Source organism: Motacilla alba, chromosome 3 (genome assembly GCF_015832195.1).
Source record: "Motacilla alba alba isolate MOTALB_02 chromosome 3, Motacilla_alba_V1.0_pri, whole genome shotgun sequence".
In the NCBI taxonomy this organism is placed as follows: domain Eukaryota; kingdom Metazoa; phylum Chordata; class Aves; order Passeriformes; family Motacillidae; genus Motacilla; species Motacilla alba.
The window spans coordinates 113,371,181-113,391,832 of NC_052018.1; the positions used below are offsets into that span (position 1 = coordinate 113,371,181).

At 46.7% G+C, this 20,652-nt stretch overlaps 2 protein-coding genes across 2 annotated transcripts in view; one reads left to right on the forward strand and one right to left on the reverse strand.

Moving 5' to 3' along the window:
* PAK5 (p21 (RAC1) activated kinase 5) overlaps positions 1-20,652 on the reverse strand; it is a 157,581-nt gene that overhangs the window by 135,913 nt on the left and 1,016 nt on the right. The window contains exon 2 of the mRNA XM_038131239.1: positions 19,934-20,006. Within this exon, the coding sequence (XP_037987167.1) occupies positions 19,934-19,982 (49 nt within the window). The 5' untranslated portion in view covers positions 19,983-20,006. The remainder of the gene's footprint in view (positions 1-19,933; positions 20,007-20,652) is intronic.
* LOC119698757 (D-beta-hydroxybutyrate dehydrogenase, mitochondrial-like) lies at positions 1,951-15,139 on the forward strand. Its single transcript, XM_038131241.1, has 4 exons — positions 1,951-2,565; positions 8,466-8,618; positions 11,340-11,470; positions 13,983-15,139. Exons 1-4 carry the CDS (start codon positions 2,235-2,237, stop codon positions 14,328-14,330), a joined length of 963 nt encoding a protein of 320 aa, XP_037987169.1. The 5' UTR covers positions 1,951-2,234; the 3' UTR covers positions 14,331-15,139.

Sequence of the window (20,652 nt, forward strand, 5' to 3'; positions counted from 1 at the left end):
ACTTGTTACAAACCACAACTAACTGGAATTGCATAAGAGGTAGAACAGATTGAGATAAAAACTTCATTCTTTAAATTAAGTCCTAAAGATGGGAAAGATGTCAGAAACTAGACAAAGCAGAGTCATAAATTCAAAGTACACACCACCATGTGAGCATGTGTGTGTGTGTGTGTGTGTGTGTACACATATGTGTATATATTTGAGTTAGGAACAGAATACCATAAACCAGAGGACAATCCTTCCAAGAAATAAATACATTTTACTGCAAATGTGCTGCCCTGGAGACCTAAGTGGCCTCATTTTCTGGACTAGGCAGTCATGAAGTTGTTTTTAAGTGTGAAGGACACAGCTGCAATCCGTAACTTTCAGCCTAAATGATTGCATTGCTCTGACAACATACTGCTCCTGTTCTCAGCTGGAAGTGTGTCGCATTTGTGTACCACCTTTTTCACACCTTTTTTTTTTGGAACAGAGACAGCATAAAATTCAGAGGTTAGCTGGGTCACCTCTTAGTCTTCAAAAGAATGGCTTTGTCAGTGCCTGTGATCCTTATGTTATTAACAGGACACAAAAGCTGAGAGGAGAGACTGGCAGAGATGGATGAGAGGAGGGTAGGAGGTATGGAGGAGGAGAATTTGGAATCCCTCCCTGTCTTTTTATGCCAGAGGGAACCAGACAGGGAAGGTGCCTAGAGGACAGGCTGTTACCAGCTCTCATGATTTTGAGGGTTGTGTAATTATTTTGTTAATATAAAGACAAAACTTTGTGACTCATGTAGTTGCAGAAGACTGAGTGATCTTCTGAAGGCTAAAAAGGGGCAGCATCTCCCAGTGTGATGGAACATGATCAGATAAATCCTACTGAGGACAAGTATCTGGGTATCTTTGGGGTTTACCATTCCATGTCCCACTTTGTCTCCCAGCAGCAAAGCTTTCCAAAGCCACTTGAGGCTTTGAGTCCTACCATGCCATGCCTATGGAGAGCTGAGCAGCACAGAAGAGAGTACTGAACAATTTAAAGCTGAAATAAACCTAGGCAGAGGTGCAGCCAATGAGAGTAAAAGCAGAGGAGTGCCTTGGGCTCTGGAAATGCAAATTAACCAATAATATTCCCTTTCTCCTTTGGATGTCATTAAAAATTCTATGTCAGTGCAAAGGTATCTGCAAGCAAACACAAAACACAGCTGCCTGTAGGGACCACACGATTTCTGGACACTCCTGGACAGCAGTGCAACACCAGTTTAGAAACCCATCTGCCACAACCAGATACAGGCTGTTCACTAAATATAAGCAGGGCTGAATGGAGAGCCACAGGGATGTAGTTTAAGGAAATATTTGGAACCTTCTCTGTGTGTGTTAAGACCTGCTGCTTTGTCTGCTGCTGTGTATATGTCAATGAGTGACTGCCCCCTTTGTATTTTTCACAAGCCAACTTTAAATCACAATTAATAAAGGCATCTGGTTCTTTCAGTCATTTCATTTTACTCAGAGGAGGCAGATATGACATAGTATCGCTTTCAATAGGTGCCTGGAGAGTTGCTCAGATAAAAGAAAGGGCAGAGAAAACACTGCCTAATCACATTTCTCCTGTAATCGTAGCTCTTGGGGATCTTTTTTTCAGCAACGTCTAACTGTCACTTTAGCCTACAAGAAACAGACATTTTCCTTCACCATGGGCTAATGTAGGCACCCTTGAGATAACAACAGTCACAGACTTGAGTCATAAAAAACCCACATCAATTTAATGGTGCCACGTAATATGTAAGGTACATTAACTATAACATAATAATACAGCTGTTTTAGAAATCCCCACCTGACCGATCTAGAAACACTCATGGCTGCTGTCATTTGTGCCTCGCGGCCAGTCTGTAGTGGCGGGACGGTGTAAACTCAGCTGAGCAGGGAAGCTGAACTGTCCATTCCGCTGGATCTCGGCATAACCCAGCTCCCTTTCGCCAGCCCAGCTCCAGCTGGCCACGGCATGATGCTTCCAGCCTGCGCTTTCTTTTGGAATGTAAAACTGGGGGGAGACCCCGGTGGGGAGGAGCCGTGTTTCCGCAGCAGGCCGGCTCGGAGGGGCCGGGGCGGCCGGAGCGCGGTGCCGGGCTCGCCGTGCGCCGCGGGGCGGGGCGCTGCCTGCGGGCGGCCGCTGCTCCGGGGAGGGCATGCGGGGCGGGGAGGGCTTCGCCTGCCTCCCTGGCCGCCACACAGCGGGGCTGCGGCGGCGCGGGCGGCATGTGGGCCGCGGCCCCTCTCCTGCTGCTGCTGCTGCTGCTGCCGCTGGCGCGGCTGTGCCGGCGCGGCGCGGCGCGGCTGGAGCCGGCCGGCCGGGCCGTGCTCATCACGGGCTGCGACAGCGGCTTCGGGCACCTGCTGGCGCTCCGCCTCCACCGCCTGGGCTTCACCGTGTTCGCCGGCTGCCTGTGCCCCGGCGGGGACGGGGCGCGGCGGCTGCAGCGGGAGGCGGGCGGCGCCGGCCGGCTGCGCGTCCTGCGGCTCGATGTGACCCGCGCCCGCGACGTGCGCGCCGCCAAGGAGCTGGTGCTCAGCCACCTGCCCGAGCGAGGTGAGCCGCGGGCGGGGACCGGCAGCTCCGGCACCGGCGGACGCGGTGTCGCCAGCAGGGCGGCTCGGTTCGCCCGGGACTGCAGGCGGGGAGCTGCCTGAGAGGGCCAGCCGCTGTCACAGCGCAGCGAGGGTGGCGAGCGCCGTCGCTGACGGGCTGGGTGCACTCACCGCTACCGGTAAGGACGGCAGGATTTTATCAAAAATCCTTTGGTGCGTACACGGAGCGGGGCCTGTCCGAAGGTGCCGGCTGTGTGAAGCGGGTGTGCTCTCAGCGCGCCACCGGGGAGCTTCACCTTTCCATCGGGAGAGGAAGTCCCCGAGTGGGGCGTCCCCGGAGCCCCTCTGCAGGTACCCGAAAGCACAAACGGCAGAGGAAGCGCAGAACAACCGTGCAGGCATCGGAGGGATGGGGTTGATGCGTTTCTGGGCACGACTAGTGAGAGAGAAAATAGATACAAGAAATGCAGCGAGGGTAGCTGCCTGCCATACCAAAGCAGCTGCTTCTTGGAACCACTTGAGGTTTGTCAAGCTAGTCCCTGGAGGGGTTACCAAAAGGGAAGCGTGTCAGTTATACACCCTACAGGGAGTGTGCGCCCCGGGGAATGGATAGACTTAGCTCCAGAATAATTGCAGACATCCTAAATCCTGGGTTATCCCTTCAGCACACGTGACACAGCGCAGGTGATGGGGCCACAGGTACCTCCTTTGCCAGTGGGACTGCAGAGTGGGAATTATCCAGTGTAATTATGGGATACACTTGGTGCAGAGCAGATTTCCTCAGGCTCAGAAGTGAGATTCCCTCCAAATCACAGACAAACTTGCTCATACAGGGAATAAAAGTGGAGAATGGGGCACACAGAGAAATATGGAAATGCAAGGCCTCTGCCTGCCTGGCTCATCAGCTCATTGGGAAGGGGATGGAACGAGACGTGAAGGAAGAAAGAGCCTAGACATTGCTCATTAAGCACATGTATTTATGGTTGATCTTGACCTTATCTCATTAAGAGGCAGAGCCTCCCCTCTCAGGCCTTTCCTCAACCTACAGATAAACACAAATGTCTCCCAAAAGCCCTTCAAGGCTCCCTGGGGACCAGGTCACTTGGAACTCTGGTTTTCACATAATTTATCCTGCAATTCTCACAGTTTTTGTGTCCTGCAGCGGTCGTGCTGGTGCTGCCATGTAGACCCTGGAGCCCAGGGTCAGCACTAACTCGTGGGCTGTCCTTGCTGCTGACACACTGTGCATGAGCCTCCAGAGCAATTCCAGCCCATGCAGACTCTCAGCACGGCTGGTGAGGGATGCAGCAGGCACACTACGTGCGCACAGTGCTGCTCCTGGGCCAGGAATTCTGAATGAGACCTCAGAAGCTGGACCAAAATGAAGAGAAAGCAGTTAAATGATGATTGGTTTCTGCATGCCTGTGTTTAAATAGTTCAGAGTAAATCCTGGTAAAGATTAAATATTCTTTATGATTACAGTATCATCCTTTCCACTGACTGTGCATCTCAAACAAGTAGGGCTTTCTGGCAGATATACTTTCTTTTAAATCACCTTAATCTGCCTTTTTCCTGGGCCCAGGATAAGTAGACTTACAAAAGACTAAAAGAGACTTTCTAATAGAAGTAGACTGTTCATTATGAAATGTACACAGAAATGTGTAGAATATCAGAATAAAATCAGAGTATCAGGAATAAAATACAGTTGTCCCTACATCTCCTATATGCTGGAACCATAACTAGCCCAAGCTCCTCATTACCTTCTCTCTCTCTCTGTTCTACAAGAGTAGAAATCCAAAGCCAGTAAGAAATAGACCAGGACTTCACAGCATGGTGATTTGCAATTCTGTTAGGCCCTACAGCAAGCCTCAGAATTTTTCTGATTTCCTTCTGTTTCAAATTAGAATTTCTTTTCCTTTTCTTGCCTGCTAAGAGTGGGTGACATTAGCTAGCTGGAACAGAGGGATATTAGTTTTAGTCCCACTTCCTACTCAAAGGTTATTAAGTACTCTCTTACACATAATTATGATTTTGTATTCATGGAATTCACACATGGTACAATATTTTAGCCCAGACTTCCCATAGAAATAGATTATCCTTCTCGGAAGAGAATTTCAGCATAGTATTCCAACAAAGGACGGTGACTCATGAATGGATGTAAATATAACTCAGGAATCTCATCTGGCCTGCTAGCACCCTGCACTGCTTAGTTTCCTTTAGCATTGGTCTGGAATCTATCAGGACAGAGCCTGTCATTTTCATTTGGGCTCAGGCTTAGAGGAGAAACTCCAAAGATCAGTGATCCCAAGAATACCTGTTGGAATTGGCAGTGTGGCAGAATTCAGGTATTATCTGAGTGTTGGCACCAACACAGAAACAACCTGATTTTCAAAAGGTTTTGCAAACCTGCAGCTGGACTAACTTAAATAGGAAGAGGATTTTAAGAGTTTCTGGAAAAATATCCGACCTCTTTTGGGCCTAAATAGGGACTTTGGATATGAGCCTTTTGGTCACCATGTTGTGCAGTAGAAATTACTGGGGAGCTTATGTGAGACTGCTGTTCTCCAGAAAGCCTCACTAATCTAAGTTAGGTTTCCTAATGTGATTCTTAGATCCATGGCTGTATCTTTTAATCTTTGTTGTCAGCATCCATTTTCCAGCACAGAGATCAGTGAAAATCTCTGTGCCATCCAGTCCTGCTTTCCAGTTTATTTTTTCCCTGCCTGCTGCAGCATAGCCTAACACCTCTCTTCATGACCTGTGTTTGGACTGAGTTCTGTTCTGACAGTCTGACACACCAAACATCACCTGCTTTTTGCAAATGTGGCTCTACAGGGACACTGAGGAAATGCAGCATCACTCTCCTTCAGCTGTTTCATTCTTGTGCCTCGTCCTTCAGGAATTCCAGCTGTATTTTTTAGGCTACCTGAGCTGCATTTGGCTAAGCAGATTTACAATATGTTTTGAACAGCATTAATTTTTACCACAAACATTTCAGGAAAGAGAGACCAAAGCAGATTCAAGTACTCCGAATACAGAGCTGGGCAGGTTGTTTCTCAGGAAGCAGGAAATGTTCTTAGAAAACAGCATAAGGGAATAATGAACTGTCTGCTACTTGGGTGGAATTATGTGACTTGATTCAACTAAACATAGTGGCAGGAAACATTCTGGAAAATATGGCAGCATTTCCCATTTGAAAATGCCAAAATGTTCTAAGAAACAGTATGTTTTGCTTGAGGGCAAACTAAGTGTTTTGAGCTGACCGGGTGCAAAGTGTCTTTTTGTGTTTAACTTAAAAGTTAAACACAAGTCTGTTTTAGTTTAACGCAGGCCAGTGTTTCTCCTCACGGCTTTTGATTTGGCCACTACACAGAAGGAAGGAGCCATTACTTTGTGAGCTCCCAGAAATACACAGGTTGGCATCACCAGTAGCCACCCAGAGGCTTTGAAGCACATGAGGCAAATTGCTGGAGAGAAAACTTAAGCCTTGCAAGCTAAATTCTGAATTTCACACTTTAGAGAAAGAGGAAGAAAATCAATTGTCTAAAGATTAATGGCTGTATTTCTAAAGGCCTGATGAAATCAGGGGTATGTGGAGCAAGTGTTCTTGCTGTGCTGCACAGGGTGCAGTGGCAGAAGCAAAATGACTTTTTTTAATCAAAAAAGGTAAAGCTGAAAATATCAACAAGCAGCTTTTGCGGCGATGTTGGGCTTTAGTTTGGGTTGTGTTAAAGTTAGGTTGTATAAAAATAACCCTGAGTACAGAAACCTCCAGCTCTGAACAGAAGCAGATGGGATGTGCAGTCACTCAGCCCATCTGCAGAGCAGATCATGTGCAAGTACAAAAATATTGATAATTGGCTTCTGCAGAGGGCTCTCTAAGCCATTGATCTGGAAGCATTTATTGGAAGGTAAGTCTCATGGGGCTGGGCTCCATTTTAAGATGGAGAAATAAAGCCAGAGAATGATGGAAAGACACAGTAAAAGAGGGCAGTGGCAGGGGAAGAAGGAAGTCTAGGATGCCCAATTCCATGGCCAGGTTTTAAGCTCATTTCCTCTCCTCTGTCTGCTAACATTTGGGGCCATGGAAAAGAAGTGGGTCTGGAGGAAACTGCTGTATTACTAGGGCAGCAGTCTGTCTGTAACTGAAACTGTAAGAGGGATCCAGTGTCCAGGATGGCTGCGTGACAGGCTGCTGAAGAGTGATCGATTCTCTTTGGAGGATAGAGTTATCTAAGTTCTGTGTGGTAAATTCCTAATTTTGAGTGTTTTGCCCTGCAAATGAGACATTCACTGAAAGAAATCAGTTTCTTTCTCTGTTTAAAGACCAATTTCATTAGGTAATACAAGTAGTGTGTGTATATGTGTTAGAAAAGCTTACAGAGGTCTGCTTTACAAACTAATTCCAAAAATTTTCTGTTTCATCTCTAACTACTGTTCTGAATGAAATTGATATTGGCGCTTCTTGGCGGGGCTCTGGAAGGACCCAGGAGAAATGGGTATTTCAAGATACCATGAAATTATTGCAGTAGTTTCATCAGAGAAAATCAGGAAGAAAAGGATTCAGCCCAGAGGTTTCTGCAGGGCCTGGACTAAGATGACCATAAGTCCTCAAAGAGAATAACTCTGCTGCCACAGGCACAGGAGGCTACAGCTGGGTCAGCATCACCCCTGCCCCAAACTCATGTGTCCAGAGGAAGAGAGGCACTAAAACCTGCCTGCCTCCCCAGAAACCCAGGCTTGGAGGTCCTGTAGAAGGCGTGACATAGCAATTATTTGCCTTGGACACCTACAAGGATTCCTTAAAAGAAATGCATGAGCAAAAACATCAAGGCTGGCAGAAGTAAGCTGCAAATTCAGCTGTTTAGTGCCAGTCAGGCTGCCCTGGTACCTGTGCCTTACGCTGCTGTCAGCCTGGAGATGCTGTCAGTGAGGACTGAGGACAGGAACAGAGGGGTTTCCAGAAGCACTGAGGACAGGAACAGAGGTGTTTCCAGAAGCACGAGTCACTCCCCCCGTTGCTGGCCGTGCACAGCTAGGCGCTGTGCAGGCAGGCAGCAGCCAGCGCGGCTGGATCAGCAGGTGGGCAGCGTGTGAGCTGCAGCCTGCAGCGCTCCCAGCTGAGCTCCTTAGCACTGTCAGCGCTGCTGCGCCTTCGGGCTGAAGGGCTTCAGCTCCCTGTCACTGAGCTCGGGCGCGACACGCCTCACTGCCAACACCTTCCTGCTTGTGAACACTGACATCTCTCTCCTTAGCACCAACGTCTGTCATTACATGGGCAAAAATGTTGTTCAAAAGTACAAAATTTAAAAATACTGTAGCCACTGACCCTGCTTGATTACTTTACCCAGTGTTGCAGCCATGTACCTGATTGTGGCTCATTTCAGAAGAAATCAGAGCTCACATCTTGGAAAAAGATGCAAGGCTCGGGCTCTTAAATTAGTCAGGCACTTTGAAAATAGTACCCCTTAGCCTTTAGCCCGCTTAATATAATTTTCACAAAGCTGCTCATAGCACACAGTGGGATTAAAGTAATTAAAATATCATGGTACACACACTGGCAGTAAGATGTAGTCTCCCAGATCGTGTTATTCATAAATATCTTCAGACAACTATAGAGTGAGTGATTATTAAAGAACACTGAGACTTACAGGAAAGGTGTCCCTGACCATGGGAGGGGGGGTAGAACCCAAACTGTTCTATAATTCCATTTAGCCCAGAGCATGGCCACTGTGGCATTCCTTCACTAAACAAAACACGCCTGCACTTTAAAGTGGAAAAGACAAAGATGTTACACAACAGCAGTTTCTTTCAAGGGTCCGAATCAGTGCTGTTGCTTTGTTATCTAACAGTGGCTGCTTTGCAGTTAAAGGTGCTTGCTGAGTCATTTCTCTTCCGTAGGTTTCTGGGGCCTTGTCAACAATGCAGGAATATCGACATTTGGTGAGACAGGGTGGCTGCCTATGGAGACATACGAGAAATTTGCAGATGTGAATCTCCTTGGGAGCATCAGGACAACCCTGGAATTTCTTCCCCTTCTAAGGAAATACAAGGGTAATGCTAATCCACTGTTATTTAGAGTTGTAGAATAATTAGCTTACTATAATCAGGGTAATGTAACATCTATAAAAGAGGCTTTAATTGTCTTTCATTGAACTGAAATGACAGCCTCCTTCTGTGTGGCCTGAAAGAGCAACTTGATCCTGAAAAGAGCGTAAAGCCATAAAGGGAAAAAAAATCCTTAAAGATTTTGTCTTTGCAGTACACAGGAAAAAAAAAAGTATTTATAAATAAGGGTTTCTCTCGGTGTTTGACTCAAAAAAGAGGAAGAATGTTTACCATAGATCATTAGGCCCAGGCAAGCCTTTTTAAGCACTGACAATCAGAGAACACAAAGATCCATTAAACTGCCTAATTTTATTATTTAGGCTTTACAATTTTATTGTTTGGCAATTAGGAGAGGAGGAATGACCCTACAGAGGTGAACTAGAGACATCAGCTTCCAGTTCCAGCTCTGTGGAGCCTCTGTGACCTTGGGCAGGAAACTTCAAGTATGTAGAGGTGCATGGGTATCCAGTGGGATAAATGTATTTGCATGCACCTCCCTACATGTGGGCTTTATCCTTCTTTCTGAGAATAAATGTTTAATAGCCCTCTGCAGCATGGCAGCATGTCTTGGGTGCTTTGCAGTTTGTCCCCTCCCTGTCTCCATCTGTGTTTGGGGAGACAGGCTGTCTGTCTTCCTTGTCTGTTCTGGCTGTAGGCTCTTTAGGGTGAGGATTTGTGGGATTTGTGCTCTGTGTGCAGCATCAAGCACAGGAAGGGGTAGGTTTCACCTGGAAACCCCAGGTGTCACTGCTACACAAACTGTTGGTAAGATAAAAGCATCTCTTTTTTTGGGCTGTTCTGCTTCTTTCTGCTTGGCTGCCTTTGGTAGATGATATTCTGACACAAGAAGAAAGAAACCTTTAAATACTGCGAGCTGGCTGTGGTTTTGTAGCAGAATGTGCTATTGTGTGTACCCAGTGAGTGTGTTATGTGGCCCATTACACAGGGAGACATCTCTTTTCCCTGTCATGTCCTGCTTACTGCTGGAACTCTGTGATGCAGATCCACCAGAGGCACTTCTCTGACCCCATGAATTGCACAGCTTACTTTGAGGCCAAGGGGACTAACAGCGCGTGCAATATTAAGCACATGCATAAACCTTTAGAAGGTTTGGGTCTGGATGGCTGCACACACACCTTAGCTCAAAGGAACAGTCTGTATCTCTCCCAGGGCTCTCCGTGTTTCCTTGGTTAACTCCTGCACACCATTTCCAAGTGCCATCTATGTAGGAGAGGAGGCCAAGGCACTCTAGGAAGAATCCTAGATTTGCTGTTGCCTTCCTTGCAGGAACAGCCAGGACAACTAAAGCTGATGTGTTTGGGGGCAGCAAGTGACCTCTCCAAACGGAAAGCTAGACTTACAGACATTGGAGCAGTCTCCTGGGGAAGCTGAGTTTCAATTCCCTTAGGCACTTTAAAGAGAAGCTAAACGAGGTGTCCCACATCCTGGGTGTGAGCCCCATCCACTCAGCTGCTGGACAAAGGAGGCAGAGGTCATCCTGCCCGTTGCTTACTGCCATGGATGTGCACCTATTCCAAGAAACACTTCAAAATTATTAATACAATTATTAATACTTGTAAAGGGAGGTAATGCCCTGCAGCCTGCAGACTTAAATACTCTACCCTGAGAGGAGCAACATTTTCCCATATCTTTTCCAGGCCAGCTGATAGAGCATCTTGATCAGCAAGCTTAGCTTCCTCTTACTCTAGATTTGGGATGCTGTATAGGGAGGCAGGGAACCTAATTCATAATGACAGATTTCACTGCATTCCCGTGATACCTTTTGATGTCCCCCAAGCCTATTGCATTTGGTGAGATCTGGGGCCCAGATGTTATCTGCATCTGTGGCAGCAACAGGAATGCAGCTGTGTTCTCTGCATTGTCAGTGACAAGACCACCTTCTCCCTCACCCCTGGTATTTGTACATTTACACCCAGACATTCCTTACCCCATGGTAGGACTGTGTGACAGAAGTTTACCAGGAAACAATGGAAATGAACCAGAGTCCAGTGCTCACATGAGGAATGTCTGCTATTTAAGGCATGCCTGCACTCAGCAGGAGTTAGAAAGGAGGGAAAGCAGCACAGATCAGGGAAATTATTGTGAGGTATTGTAAACTGTGCATTTGGCAAGTCACATTTCCTCAGTGAAGCTTATCAATGTAGAGTCTGGTTTGGACTTCATACGCACAGTTACAGAACCTGGTCTCAGTGCAGAGGCATCACTAGCACAGAAGAAACTGATATTAGTAACCATATAATCCAGGGAAAATCACCTCCCCTCTCCTCTGCAGTCCTTCTCTCACTAGCACAGTCTCATTGCTATTTTTCAGTCTTTAGGGCACTGCTTTGTTTGCATCTTTTTCATCCTATCACAGGCTCAGAAGAAATAAGCAGCACACTGGGAATGTGTTACACTTAGTAACACAAAGTTAGTCCAACATCTGTCACTAGGTGGAAGATTTTTGTGTGAAGTTTTCTGCTCAGCAGAGCTGAGTGCCCGTCTGTGCTGGGACTGCACGCTGACAGTGCCCAGTTTTGGCACAGTGTGCAGGAAAACAGTCTCCTGCTAAACACCACATTCTCAGCAGCTCAAGACTGAGGCAAATCAATTCCGTGGTAAAGACTGAGAGTGAAGTTATGTTATTTGCACTGTTTTTTTCTCCAGGACGTATTGTTTTCATGTCCAGCATCATTGCCTATTTTACTCTGGGAAATGGCATTTATTCTATGACCAAGGCAGCTATTGAAAAATTTTGTGATGCTTTAAGACTGGAAATGAAGAAGTTTGGTGTCCAGGTAAGTGATGAAACGAGAACCTGGAAACCAGGTAAGTGATGTAATGTGTTATGTGAAACAAAGTAACAAAGATAAAAGCTCAGAACTGCATTCATGGGTGCAGCTTCCTTTTGCAAAGAGGTGGTTTCTGTGTGGCTAGTCAGTCAGCTGGAAATCACTGGGAACAGCAGTCCTGGGGGATGTTTTTGGTTCTGAGAAGCTGCTGGGTAACAGATCTGTGTGCCAGCGCTGAAACTTGCGCATCCTCTGCAGTGGAGAAGCTTCCTGACACAGGCCTGCCCGGGCTCCCAGCAGCGGTGAGGAACCCACGTGTTCCCCGGGTGGCTGCCAAGAGCCCAGACAGCCAGTGCTGTGCAGCCAGGAGGCCTGTCACTTGCCTGAGGGGTTCTTTCTCTCCTCTTACAACACCAACCCCTGGCTTTTTGAGAGAGCAGCTAGGCTGCAAGAGGCAGCGTAGTGCAGAGTAGTTATGTTTTTATTCTCTTAACCTAAGAGGCTCTAAGAGTGCTCTTAGTGCCCTAAGCAACTCTAATAGTCAAACCTGAAGCTTAGATCCCTAAGTAGCTTCACTGGGCTTTTTCCTTGGAGTCACTCTACTGCTGAAACACTTTTCTCAAACACTCAAAGTCTTCCCTGCCAGGTTTGCATTGGGGTACTGTTCATGTACACAGACTTACAGCATTGTTCATGAGCTTTGTGTTGGAAAATATTACAGCTATGCATCTATTAGCCACCCCTGTCAGATAAATATGGGGGGCTGTAAAATACAAGTGACTTTACACATCCTAATACCACACAGCATGATGAGGATTTCTGCTGATTAGCTGAGGATAATCTCAAATGCATGGAAGGGCTTAGTTTAACAGGTTAGCTACTCTGGTTGTTTTGGGATTTTTCCTGTTCCACCTCTGCAGTAGTCCCAGCACATAACTGAGTGAGCCAGGCTGACAAACATTTCTGGAGCATCTTTGAGAGGTATTTTTCTGTTTCTCACTGCATGCAAGATGCTGGCTGGCACTTGCCTGAGAACCTGCCCTGTGGAGAGTCTACAAAATACACGGTCCCTTTTTGCTGTGCTCCCTTGCACTGCTCTGTTGTCCTTTCAGGAGAAAGCTGCACACGGGTGGCAAGGAGCAGATGGAGCTATGGCTCTGTCCCACTGAACTCTGGCCAGGCAAGCTGGCAGCCTACAGAAAACAAAGTTGGTGCCTTCCAGTAGAGAGGCTAGAAGATGTGGGAAGGGCAAAAACCAGGCCATCTCTCCTTTTTTCCAAGCCAACTCCAAAAAAGGAAGCTTCCAAAACCCCTTTGTTAACAGTAAATGTGGGAAGTTTACTATTTGGCTGATACCAAACACTCTTTTCAATAGCACCAGAAGGGAGGGCTCCCAAGGATGCTGTGTGACAAAGCTGCTTGAGGCGGCAGGAAGCTGTTCCAGCTGTGCACACCATCCTCTGCTGGGGTTTGTCTGCATCCCTTCCTTCTCCCTGTGCATGGGACCTGCACCCCAGTCCTCCTGAGAGCAGCAAATCCATCACCATGCAGGCCAGCGGGCAGGGACTGACACAGCTGGGCTGGTGGCTGAGTCAAACATCAGGGTCTTGTATCATCACAGACTTCCCAGAGAATGCCTGTCAGATCCCCAAGTCTCTGACATAGCTCAGCAAGGGTTTTCCTCACCTTGTGTTGCAGTCTTTAGAAATCAGGTCAGTTAAATGCCACGGAGCTTTTAATGTTGCATATCTACAAATAGTTTGAACAAGGCTGCTGCTAACTGAGGAACAGCATGTGTGCTGTGAGCGCTCAGCCTGCTCCAAAACTCCCTGGAATACCCATAAGAGAGCAGAGCAGCAGCAATACACAAAGAAAACGTGGAGCAGCAAAGGACATGCATGCTTTCATTTGAATCTGTGTGCACAAATCTACAGAAATCTGGTGACGGCTTCAGTGAGAGGCAGAGCAGGACCTTTGGTCCCCCTGTTCTTTGCTGACAAGACCTAGTTTACTTTTAATTACACCTTCTTGGGGAAAACAGCACTTCTTTCCCCAGGACCTGATAATTTTCTTTGATATCTCCTTTTGTCCCAAATTGGGTCAAAAATTATCAATTGCAAGGTTCTCCACTGAGTGAAAAATCCAAAGTATTCCACTTTGGAAACATCAAAGTCATACTGAAATGCTTTGTCTCAGTATTGTCAAAACATTTATACTGTTAAGCATTGTACAGCAGTCAAAGATGCTCTATTGCATTCTGTGAGAGTGTGCTGAGTAGTCAAAACAAGAACATTAACATCAGAGCAAAATGAGGAAGTCAGAATAAAGCACCTCTGCAATCTTCAATATTTCACAGGAATTAATTTGATTTCAGTCAGGTTTCCAGGGTTAAAATTTCAACAAAGCAGCATTTTCTGGCTGTCTGTAGAGAGCTTTTGGTCTGTGTTTCTGACTCTAGCATTTAACTGAATTCACAATGAAGGATTGCACCTTGGTAAGTTTTACATCTCACTTTCAGGTCTGTATTATCCAGCCAGGAAATTATGCCCGCTCTACAAAAATTCAGCCACCGCTCAGTGCCGAAGAGATCTGGAGTGAACTGAGTGAAGAGGAAAAGGCTGTTTACAACAAGGAGTACGTTCAAGAGCGGGCAAACTTTTTCAACAGCATCCTCAGTGAGGGGAGCGCTAATGGCAATGAGGTGGTGGATGCTATGGTGGATGCTCTAACATCTCCTGCACCCAAGGCACGTTACATGGTGGCGAAGCTGAAGGAGAAGGCCCTGGTGTTTGTGTGTGCTTTGTTCCCAACTGCTGTGATGGATTCTGTCCTGTCGTATGCTCTGAGCAAAGTAAAACTTGCATAGCCTACAGAGGTGCTATTCAGTGCGTCAGGTGAGGCAGTTTATCAAATGTGAAAGTCAGAGCTGCATTGAATGCCCCGTGTGTCAGTACAGTGGCACCGATTAACCAGTACGAACTGTGGGGAGTCTCCCTAGTCAGAGCTGTCACTGATTGCTACTGAAAAACATACAGGACCCTGTGTAAAATTAAATCATTTGTTTAAGGAACTTTATCTCTTCCCTATGGAAAAACCCCATCCACATAAGCCGCTGTAGTTACTGCCTGGAAAATTTAATACATCATTTTCTAAAGCAATAGCAGGTTATTGTGTTACAGACAAGATGCAGACAAAATGGAGTGCATCCTACAGGGCAGCTGTACACCTGAAGTCATTACAGCAGAGATGAAAAGCCCTTGCTTGTAGAAACCTGAGTAGCCATTTATTCAGGGGTGATAGGAAGAACTTAATGGAAAAGTCATAGAAATGAGCATTGGACCTTGAAATACTTTGAATGGAGTTAAATGGCTGTAGCAAGTTAGGAAGTCTTGAAGCTCTGAGCAACCTGGTTTAGTGAAAGGTATTCCTGCCCACAACGGGGGGGCTGGAATTTTATGATCTCTAAGGTCCTTTCCAACCCAAACCATTCCATGATTTTATGAATAATGAAGTTGTCATATGAAAACATTGTCTTAGCTAACTACAGTTCAGTCCTTTTTTAGGCATTCTGGATAAATCTAACAAAGGAGATGCATCACAGACTTCAGAAAACAAGTTACATATTCCATTTATAAATGAGTATTTAATCCTAAATAAACTCTGTCTTTTATCTAATGTCTGGATTAATCAATGTGTTGACCTGAAGTGTAGTGAGAGAGCTAAACACCAAGGAGCCATCAGTATACTTGGAGCTCAGAAAGAACAGACTCGGGTTTGGCTGCTATTGTAAGGAATAAGGTCTGAAGAAAATAATGCCTACTAACAGGAACGGGAAACATTAGGAACATTTCTCTGTGAGAGTAATTGATCACAGTAGCTCCATTAACACTCTCCTACTAATTGTCATGGAAAAGACTGCTGGATTAAACACACAGTTTTAAATTTGACTTGGTTATGGTATGGCACAAAATCCAAGAACTCTGGGACCAAAAGAACCCAGAAGAGCTGGGATAAACTGTGGTGGCAGTGATAGATCCAGGGCAGCAGCGCTGGGCATTAGCTTCCCCTGCGCCAGGTTTCCCTTATCAAATCTAAGACTCTGCTGTAAGTTGACACAGTTAACTTTTTCACCTGAAGCAGAAATTGCACCCTGTACCTGGGAAGTCTTTCCTAACAAATTTAATTAATTGCTGAGAAAATTTATGCTCTCCCCTGGGTAGGTAATTTGGGCAGTGTGAATCAGAACACAGAGTGACAATTCCAGGCTCTCTCCTGGTACACTCAGCAGTGGAACAGCCACTGCACCTGTCACACATTGTGGAACATGTTATTTCTCTTTCCAAATGCTGAACCCATCCCTGGAGCTGGCATTGGCAAGAGGACAAGCCTGGGCTCCCAACTGTTCCCCAGACTGTCAATAGCAGGATAATCAGATGATTATCAGCCCTCTCCTCATTTAACCACAACTGAGCAAGGCCAAGCAGGGGAAGAGGAATGAGGCTTATTCCAACTGAACCAATCAATTTCTTGTATAGCAGTTCCCCCTGCTTGACCTCGGGGATTTCAGCAGCGCCGCATTGCTTTGGAAGCGCTGCTTTCATGCCCTTAGCTGTTCTTTGTGCAGATTGCCCTTGCTCTCAGTAAGCAGCACTGGACTCCACAAGCAGCTTTGAAGCCCAGATGTTTCTCCATCAGGCCCAGGGTACAAGTGCTGATCTCGGCCCCATTACACTGTCTCCCTTCTGTTTGCATTTCTAAAAGCTACTGCACTAAGCTGCTGAGGGCCAGCACCATCAGATCTGCCTCAGACACACAGTAACTTCCAACTGGAAATTCTTTCTTTGCTGGGTACGGGGTGAAGCATGTGATCAGTAGCCTTGTGTAATGTAAGATGAGAAAGACTCCAGAACATTTATTCCTTTACCTTGCAAACTGAGAACTTGCAGTGCACAGAATTTTAAACAGGATACAGTGACAGGGTGAGAGCCGATGGGACAAATAAGGCAGCTTGTATTTTCACTGCCATCTAGCCATCGGCCTGGAAGCTAACTGAAAACCAGCTACAAAATTACCATCTTTATTCCTTCCCCTCAGCTTTTTAGCATTATGATCTGCAGATAAAGAACTAATAGAGTCAGAGTTTGTTATTAGCAGAACATCGCACTGAAGTCATCTGGAATCCTCCCACTGAGTTCTGTGTGTTCCAAGCCACAGTGTTAGGCAAGTAAACATGAAAATAAGTAACAGAAATAATTTCAGAATCCTTGGGTTTAGTGGAAAAGAGACCCTCACAGGAAATGGTGATGGAAGGGGCACAGCATTCCCTCCTCCACAAGTGCCACAGGGTCCAGAAGCCGCAGGATCAGTAACTGAAGGTTTTACTGAACAAACCTTGCAAACCAAGCCAGTGATGAGCTCTGAGGACTCCCAGAGCTGTCAGCTCTGCAGTGAACTCCTGCCCTGCTCCACGGCACTGGAAAGCTCCCCTGACTCTAGGGATCCCAGCTGTCATCCTGGGGAGCACAGGCTGGGAGTGCAGAGCTGCTGGACTGCCCCACCATCCCTTTTTGCTTTGCACATCCCTGGCTGAGGAGTGCCTCCCTCTTCCTCATAACTCTGAAATCACCTTTACCTCAAGTCAAGTTGAAGTGCAGGGGCATACAAGAAGTCTGTATTTGCACCATCCGAAAAAGAAACAGTTTTAGGAAAAATTTAGGTGATAAAGATAAAACAAAAAAACAAACAAACCCCAAGACTCCACAACCAAACCTCTACTGACATTACTCTTCTATCTGAAACACCCCTCTCCCAAAACCCAGCCAACCTGCTGCAGACCCTGTCCTGAGACTGTTTTTCTATGCAGCATGCATCTGAGCTGCATTCAACAGAGAATTTCTTGGCAAAACACTTCAGCTTTTGTCACTATTTGTCTTCATAAGCCTTGCTGACAATTTGGGAATTTTTTTCCCTTGAAAACAACCACACCAAAAGAGACTCAGCTTTCCTCCCAAGTCTCTTCTCCAAGGACACAGTATCAGGAACCTAACAGTTATTCCATGGATTTTCTCCTTGATGAAAAGGCCTGTTCCTAAGAGTGCATATTAATTGGTAGAAAGAGTCAGTGCTGGTTTTGACAAAGCAATTATAGAAAGAGTATAAAGAAGAGTGAAAAAACCCAAACCAGTTTAGTAAGCTGTACATTGATCTGAGTGATACCAACATCTTCATGGAGCAGCATCAAAACCACAAACTTCGCAGATCCCAGGAAATTCAGGAGGAGGAGCTGGGTGGTACCTGCCAGCACAGTCCTGAGGAGGCTGTGCTGCTGCGTGAAACAAAGGTTGTCTCAAGGAGCAGACTGCTTCCCTCCCTTGAGAGGGCACAGTTGGACAATGCCCCCACAACAGCTCCCAAGAGCACCTTCAGAATTAGCCAAATGAGTAAATTTGTGTCATTCTCCCAAGCTGGCAGGCCTGAATAAGGAGATTTTGGGTGGAATGCACCACGCAGCAGATTTTTTTGCAGTAGCATCAGAATCCAGAGAGATGAATAGCAGTGATAATTACTGCCACAGTACAGAGGCTTAAGTAAAAACCAGGCAATCCTCAAGCACACCTGGCAGCTGAAGCCAGGCTGTCACCAGCCCAGCTCCCCCTGATGTCAACAGGACTCCAGGGCCATGCAGCCCGAGAGTCCTTGTGGTGCACAGCCTCCCTCCAGAGGTCAGCTGCGGGACAGCTGTGGCATCCTTGGGCTTTGACATCCCCAGAGAAACCCAGCAGGACGCAGACACAGCGAGTGGAGCAGAGGATGGCAGAGCATTGTCCCACGTGTTCCAGGAGCACTGTGCAGTGCTTCAGCCTGGCACCTTCTGCTAGCACCAAACAAAACTGCACAGCCTTTGTATTTGGAATATTTGGAAGCACCCGTTCAGCAGTGAAACATTTTCATGTGTAATTAGATGATTTTGGAGCTGCAAAGTGAGCATGTCAGTAATGGGGGTTTTATCTATCATGGGCAAGGATCTATGTTGCAGGAACAATTAGGGTCAATGTTTAAGAGTACATAAACCAAGGGACAAACAGTAATAAATGTTCTTTGGAATAATCTTGATTTGGACATGATTTAGGGGTGATCTCATTGTCAGACGCAGTGGGCAAAACCTCTCTGCTGTGGGCTCCACAGATTGCACTCATCCAGGGCCCCATGAAGCCAGCGGAGCAGCTCTTGGATTGTCCCAGAAGCTCCTTGCTGGCTGTGAGAGATGTCCCGTGGGAAGGGAGGGGAGCTGCTTACAGCGCCCAGGACGGAGCAGCCCCGAGGCTGCCCTAACTCGCAGCACATCAGAGCTCTGGGCAGCGCTGCCCCCAGGTGAGCGCTCGGCAGGGGCACACCCGGGGCCATAGAGTACGTGGGCACTGCCCACCTTTGGGCTGTGCCGTGGCTCCCAGCTTTGGCTCCGGCAGCTCCAGGGCATGCGGAAAGCTCGGGGCAGTTCACGCCTTTCCTTCCCCAGGGCGGTCAGTTACCACTTCCTTAGTGTAGTCAGTTCCTACCAGCACCATCCCACTTGCATTCCTGCAGTAGCTTGCCACTCCTCCAAAACTGAGCTGTCAGCCAAAAAGAGCCCAGCAGCCTGAGGCTTCAGCCCTTGGAATAATTTTCTCTGTGAGCCTTATTTACCTCTACAGGCAGGGAATACTCTGAATTTCTCTAAGAGGACTTTAATGCTATTTGTTTTGGAGATGTTGCAGTACCCTAATACCAAGGCAGCACCTCTGCTTTTGAAGCCACATTGCTTTGAACCATCCAATATGATGCTGAGCTGCTTCTTGCATCATGAACCCTCATAATCACTCTCGAAAAGCTCATGGAAAGCTGACCACCATGAGAAAATAAATCAAGCATAAAAATCTAAACATATACATGCAGTTACATGCACATTCACATTTGGGGTGAAATACCAAGTACCCAGAGTGGCTATAGTCTGGTTATGGTGTTTCCACAACTTCCAGAGAAAAAGTATGCAGATGTTTCAGACAGGATATTCAGTTACTTCCACACTGGACTAAATTTCAAAATACATGTACTAACTTTTCTAATGCGAATTTAATGTGTGCTGCTCAACAAAGTGAAAAACGAGAATTTAGCCCAGGCCTTTGGCCGAGACAATGTGTCTCCTTATTTGTGGCAACAGCAAAAGTCTTACACAGAACAGGCTGGGAAACATCTACTGTGTCATGCCTGCATCAACCATTTCGTGCAGCCAAGGAGAAAGAGAAGGGCCTGGATGCTGTGTTTCCCAAAAAGGAGAGCAATACACCAAGGCACGACAGCGCATCACTACCAGTCCAGCCAATTCACACCACAGAGTGCTAACACCAAATAGCTGCTGTACAAATGGCCCTCCTTGCAGGGTAAATAATGAAAGTTTATGATAAAACAATGTTTTCTCTTGTTGTGACTCACCACACAGTCCCATGGCTTTCATCAAACGCCTTTCCATGCTGTTGGACATGCATCCAGCTGTGTCACCGCTTTCCTGGCAGAAGAGATTTCATGTCAAAAAAACAATTTTTTTTTTTTTTTTTTTTTTAATTTCCTAATGCTAGAGATGGTCTGTAAACAATTCAACGGCCAGGCTTGACCAGGAAGAAGACAGGCAATATTGCTGCAGTTATCCCATGCATGACTACTGGGCCTGGCAGGAGCACTGAGGGCCGCCTTGTGGCATTTGGGAATTCAGCACTAAAGGAAATGGACGGAATGGAGATACAGAGCTCGGGCAGTCCCAGGGTTACTGCTGCTGCCTTTTGGAATGACTTAGGCTTCACTTGACGAGCTCTGAGAGTTTTTCCCCATTCACTGGCATTTTTCTCCAGTTAATACTGGCTTCTCTGTCCAACTGACTGTCCAACCGACTGTGTCAGTTTCTCTGTCCAACTGACTGTGAACGATCCTATTTCCACCCAAGCTTATTTACATTATTGTGCTACACAAAGCCTGAGGGAATGGCCGGGCAGTTAGGTGATGCGCACCTCGCCACTCCATTTTTGTGGGGGAAACTCCAGAAAAGTCTGGAGGTGAAACAACCGCACAGCGTTGCTTCTTCCCATGGAGTAGGAAAAGGAGGCTTGGCGAGTAAGTCAGCTACAAGAAGAGAGAGCCCACGACACCCAAGTCCTTCC

Bases quoted from the DNA above. Each gene is read 5' to 3' on its own strand.
- LOC119698757 (XM_038131241.1), top strand. From the start codon at position 2,235: ATGTGGGCCGCGGCCCCTCTCCTGCTGCTGCTGCTGCTGCTGCCGCTG. The intron at 8,619-11,339 runs GTAATGCTAATC...TTTTTTCTCCAG, and splicing joins CCTTCTAAGGAAATACAAGG to GACGTATTGTTTTCATGTCC. The intron at 11,471-13,982 runs GTAAGTGATGAA...TCTCACTTTCAG, and splicing joins TGAAGAAGTTTGGTGTCCAG to GTCTGTATTATCCAGCCAGG.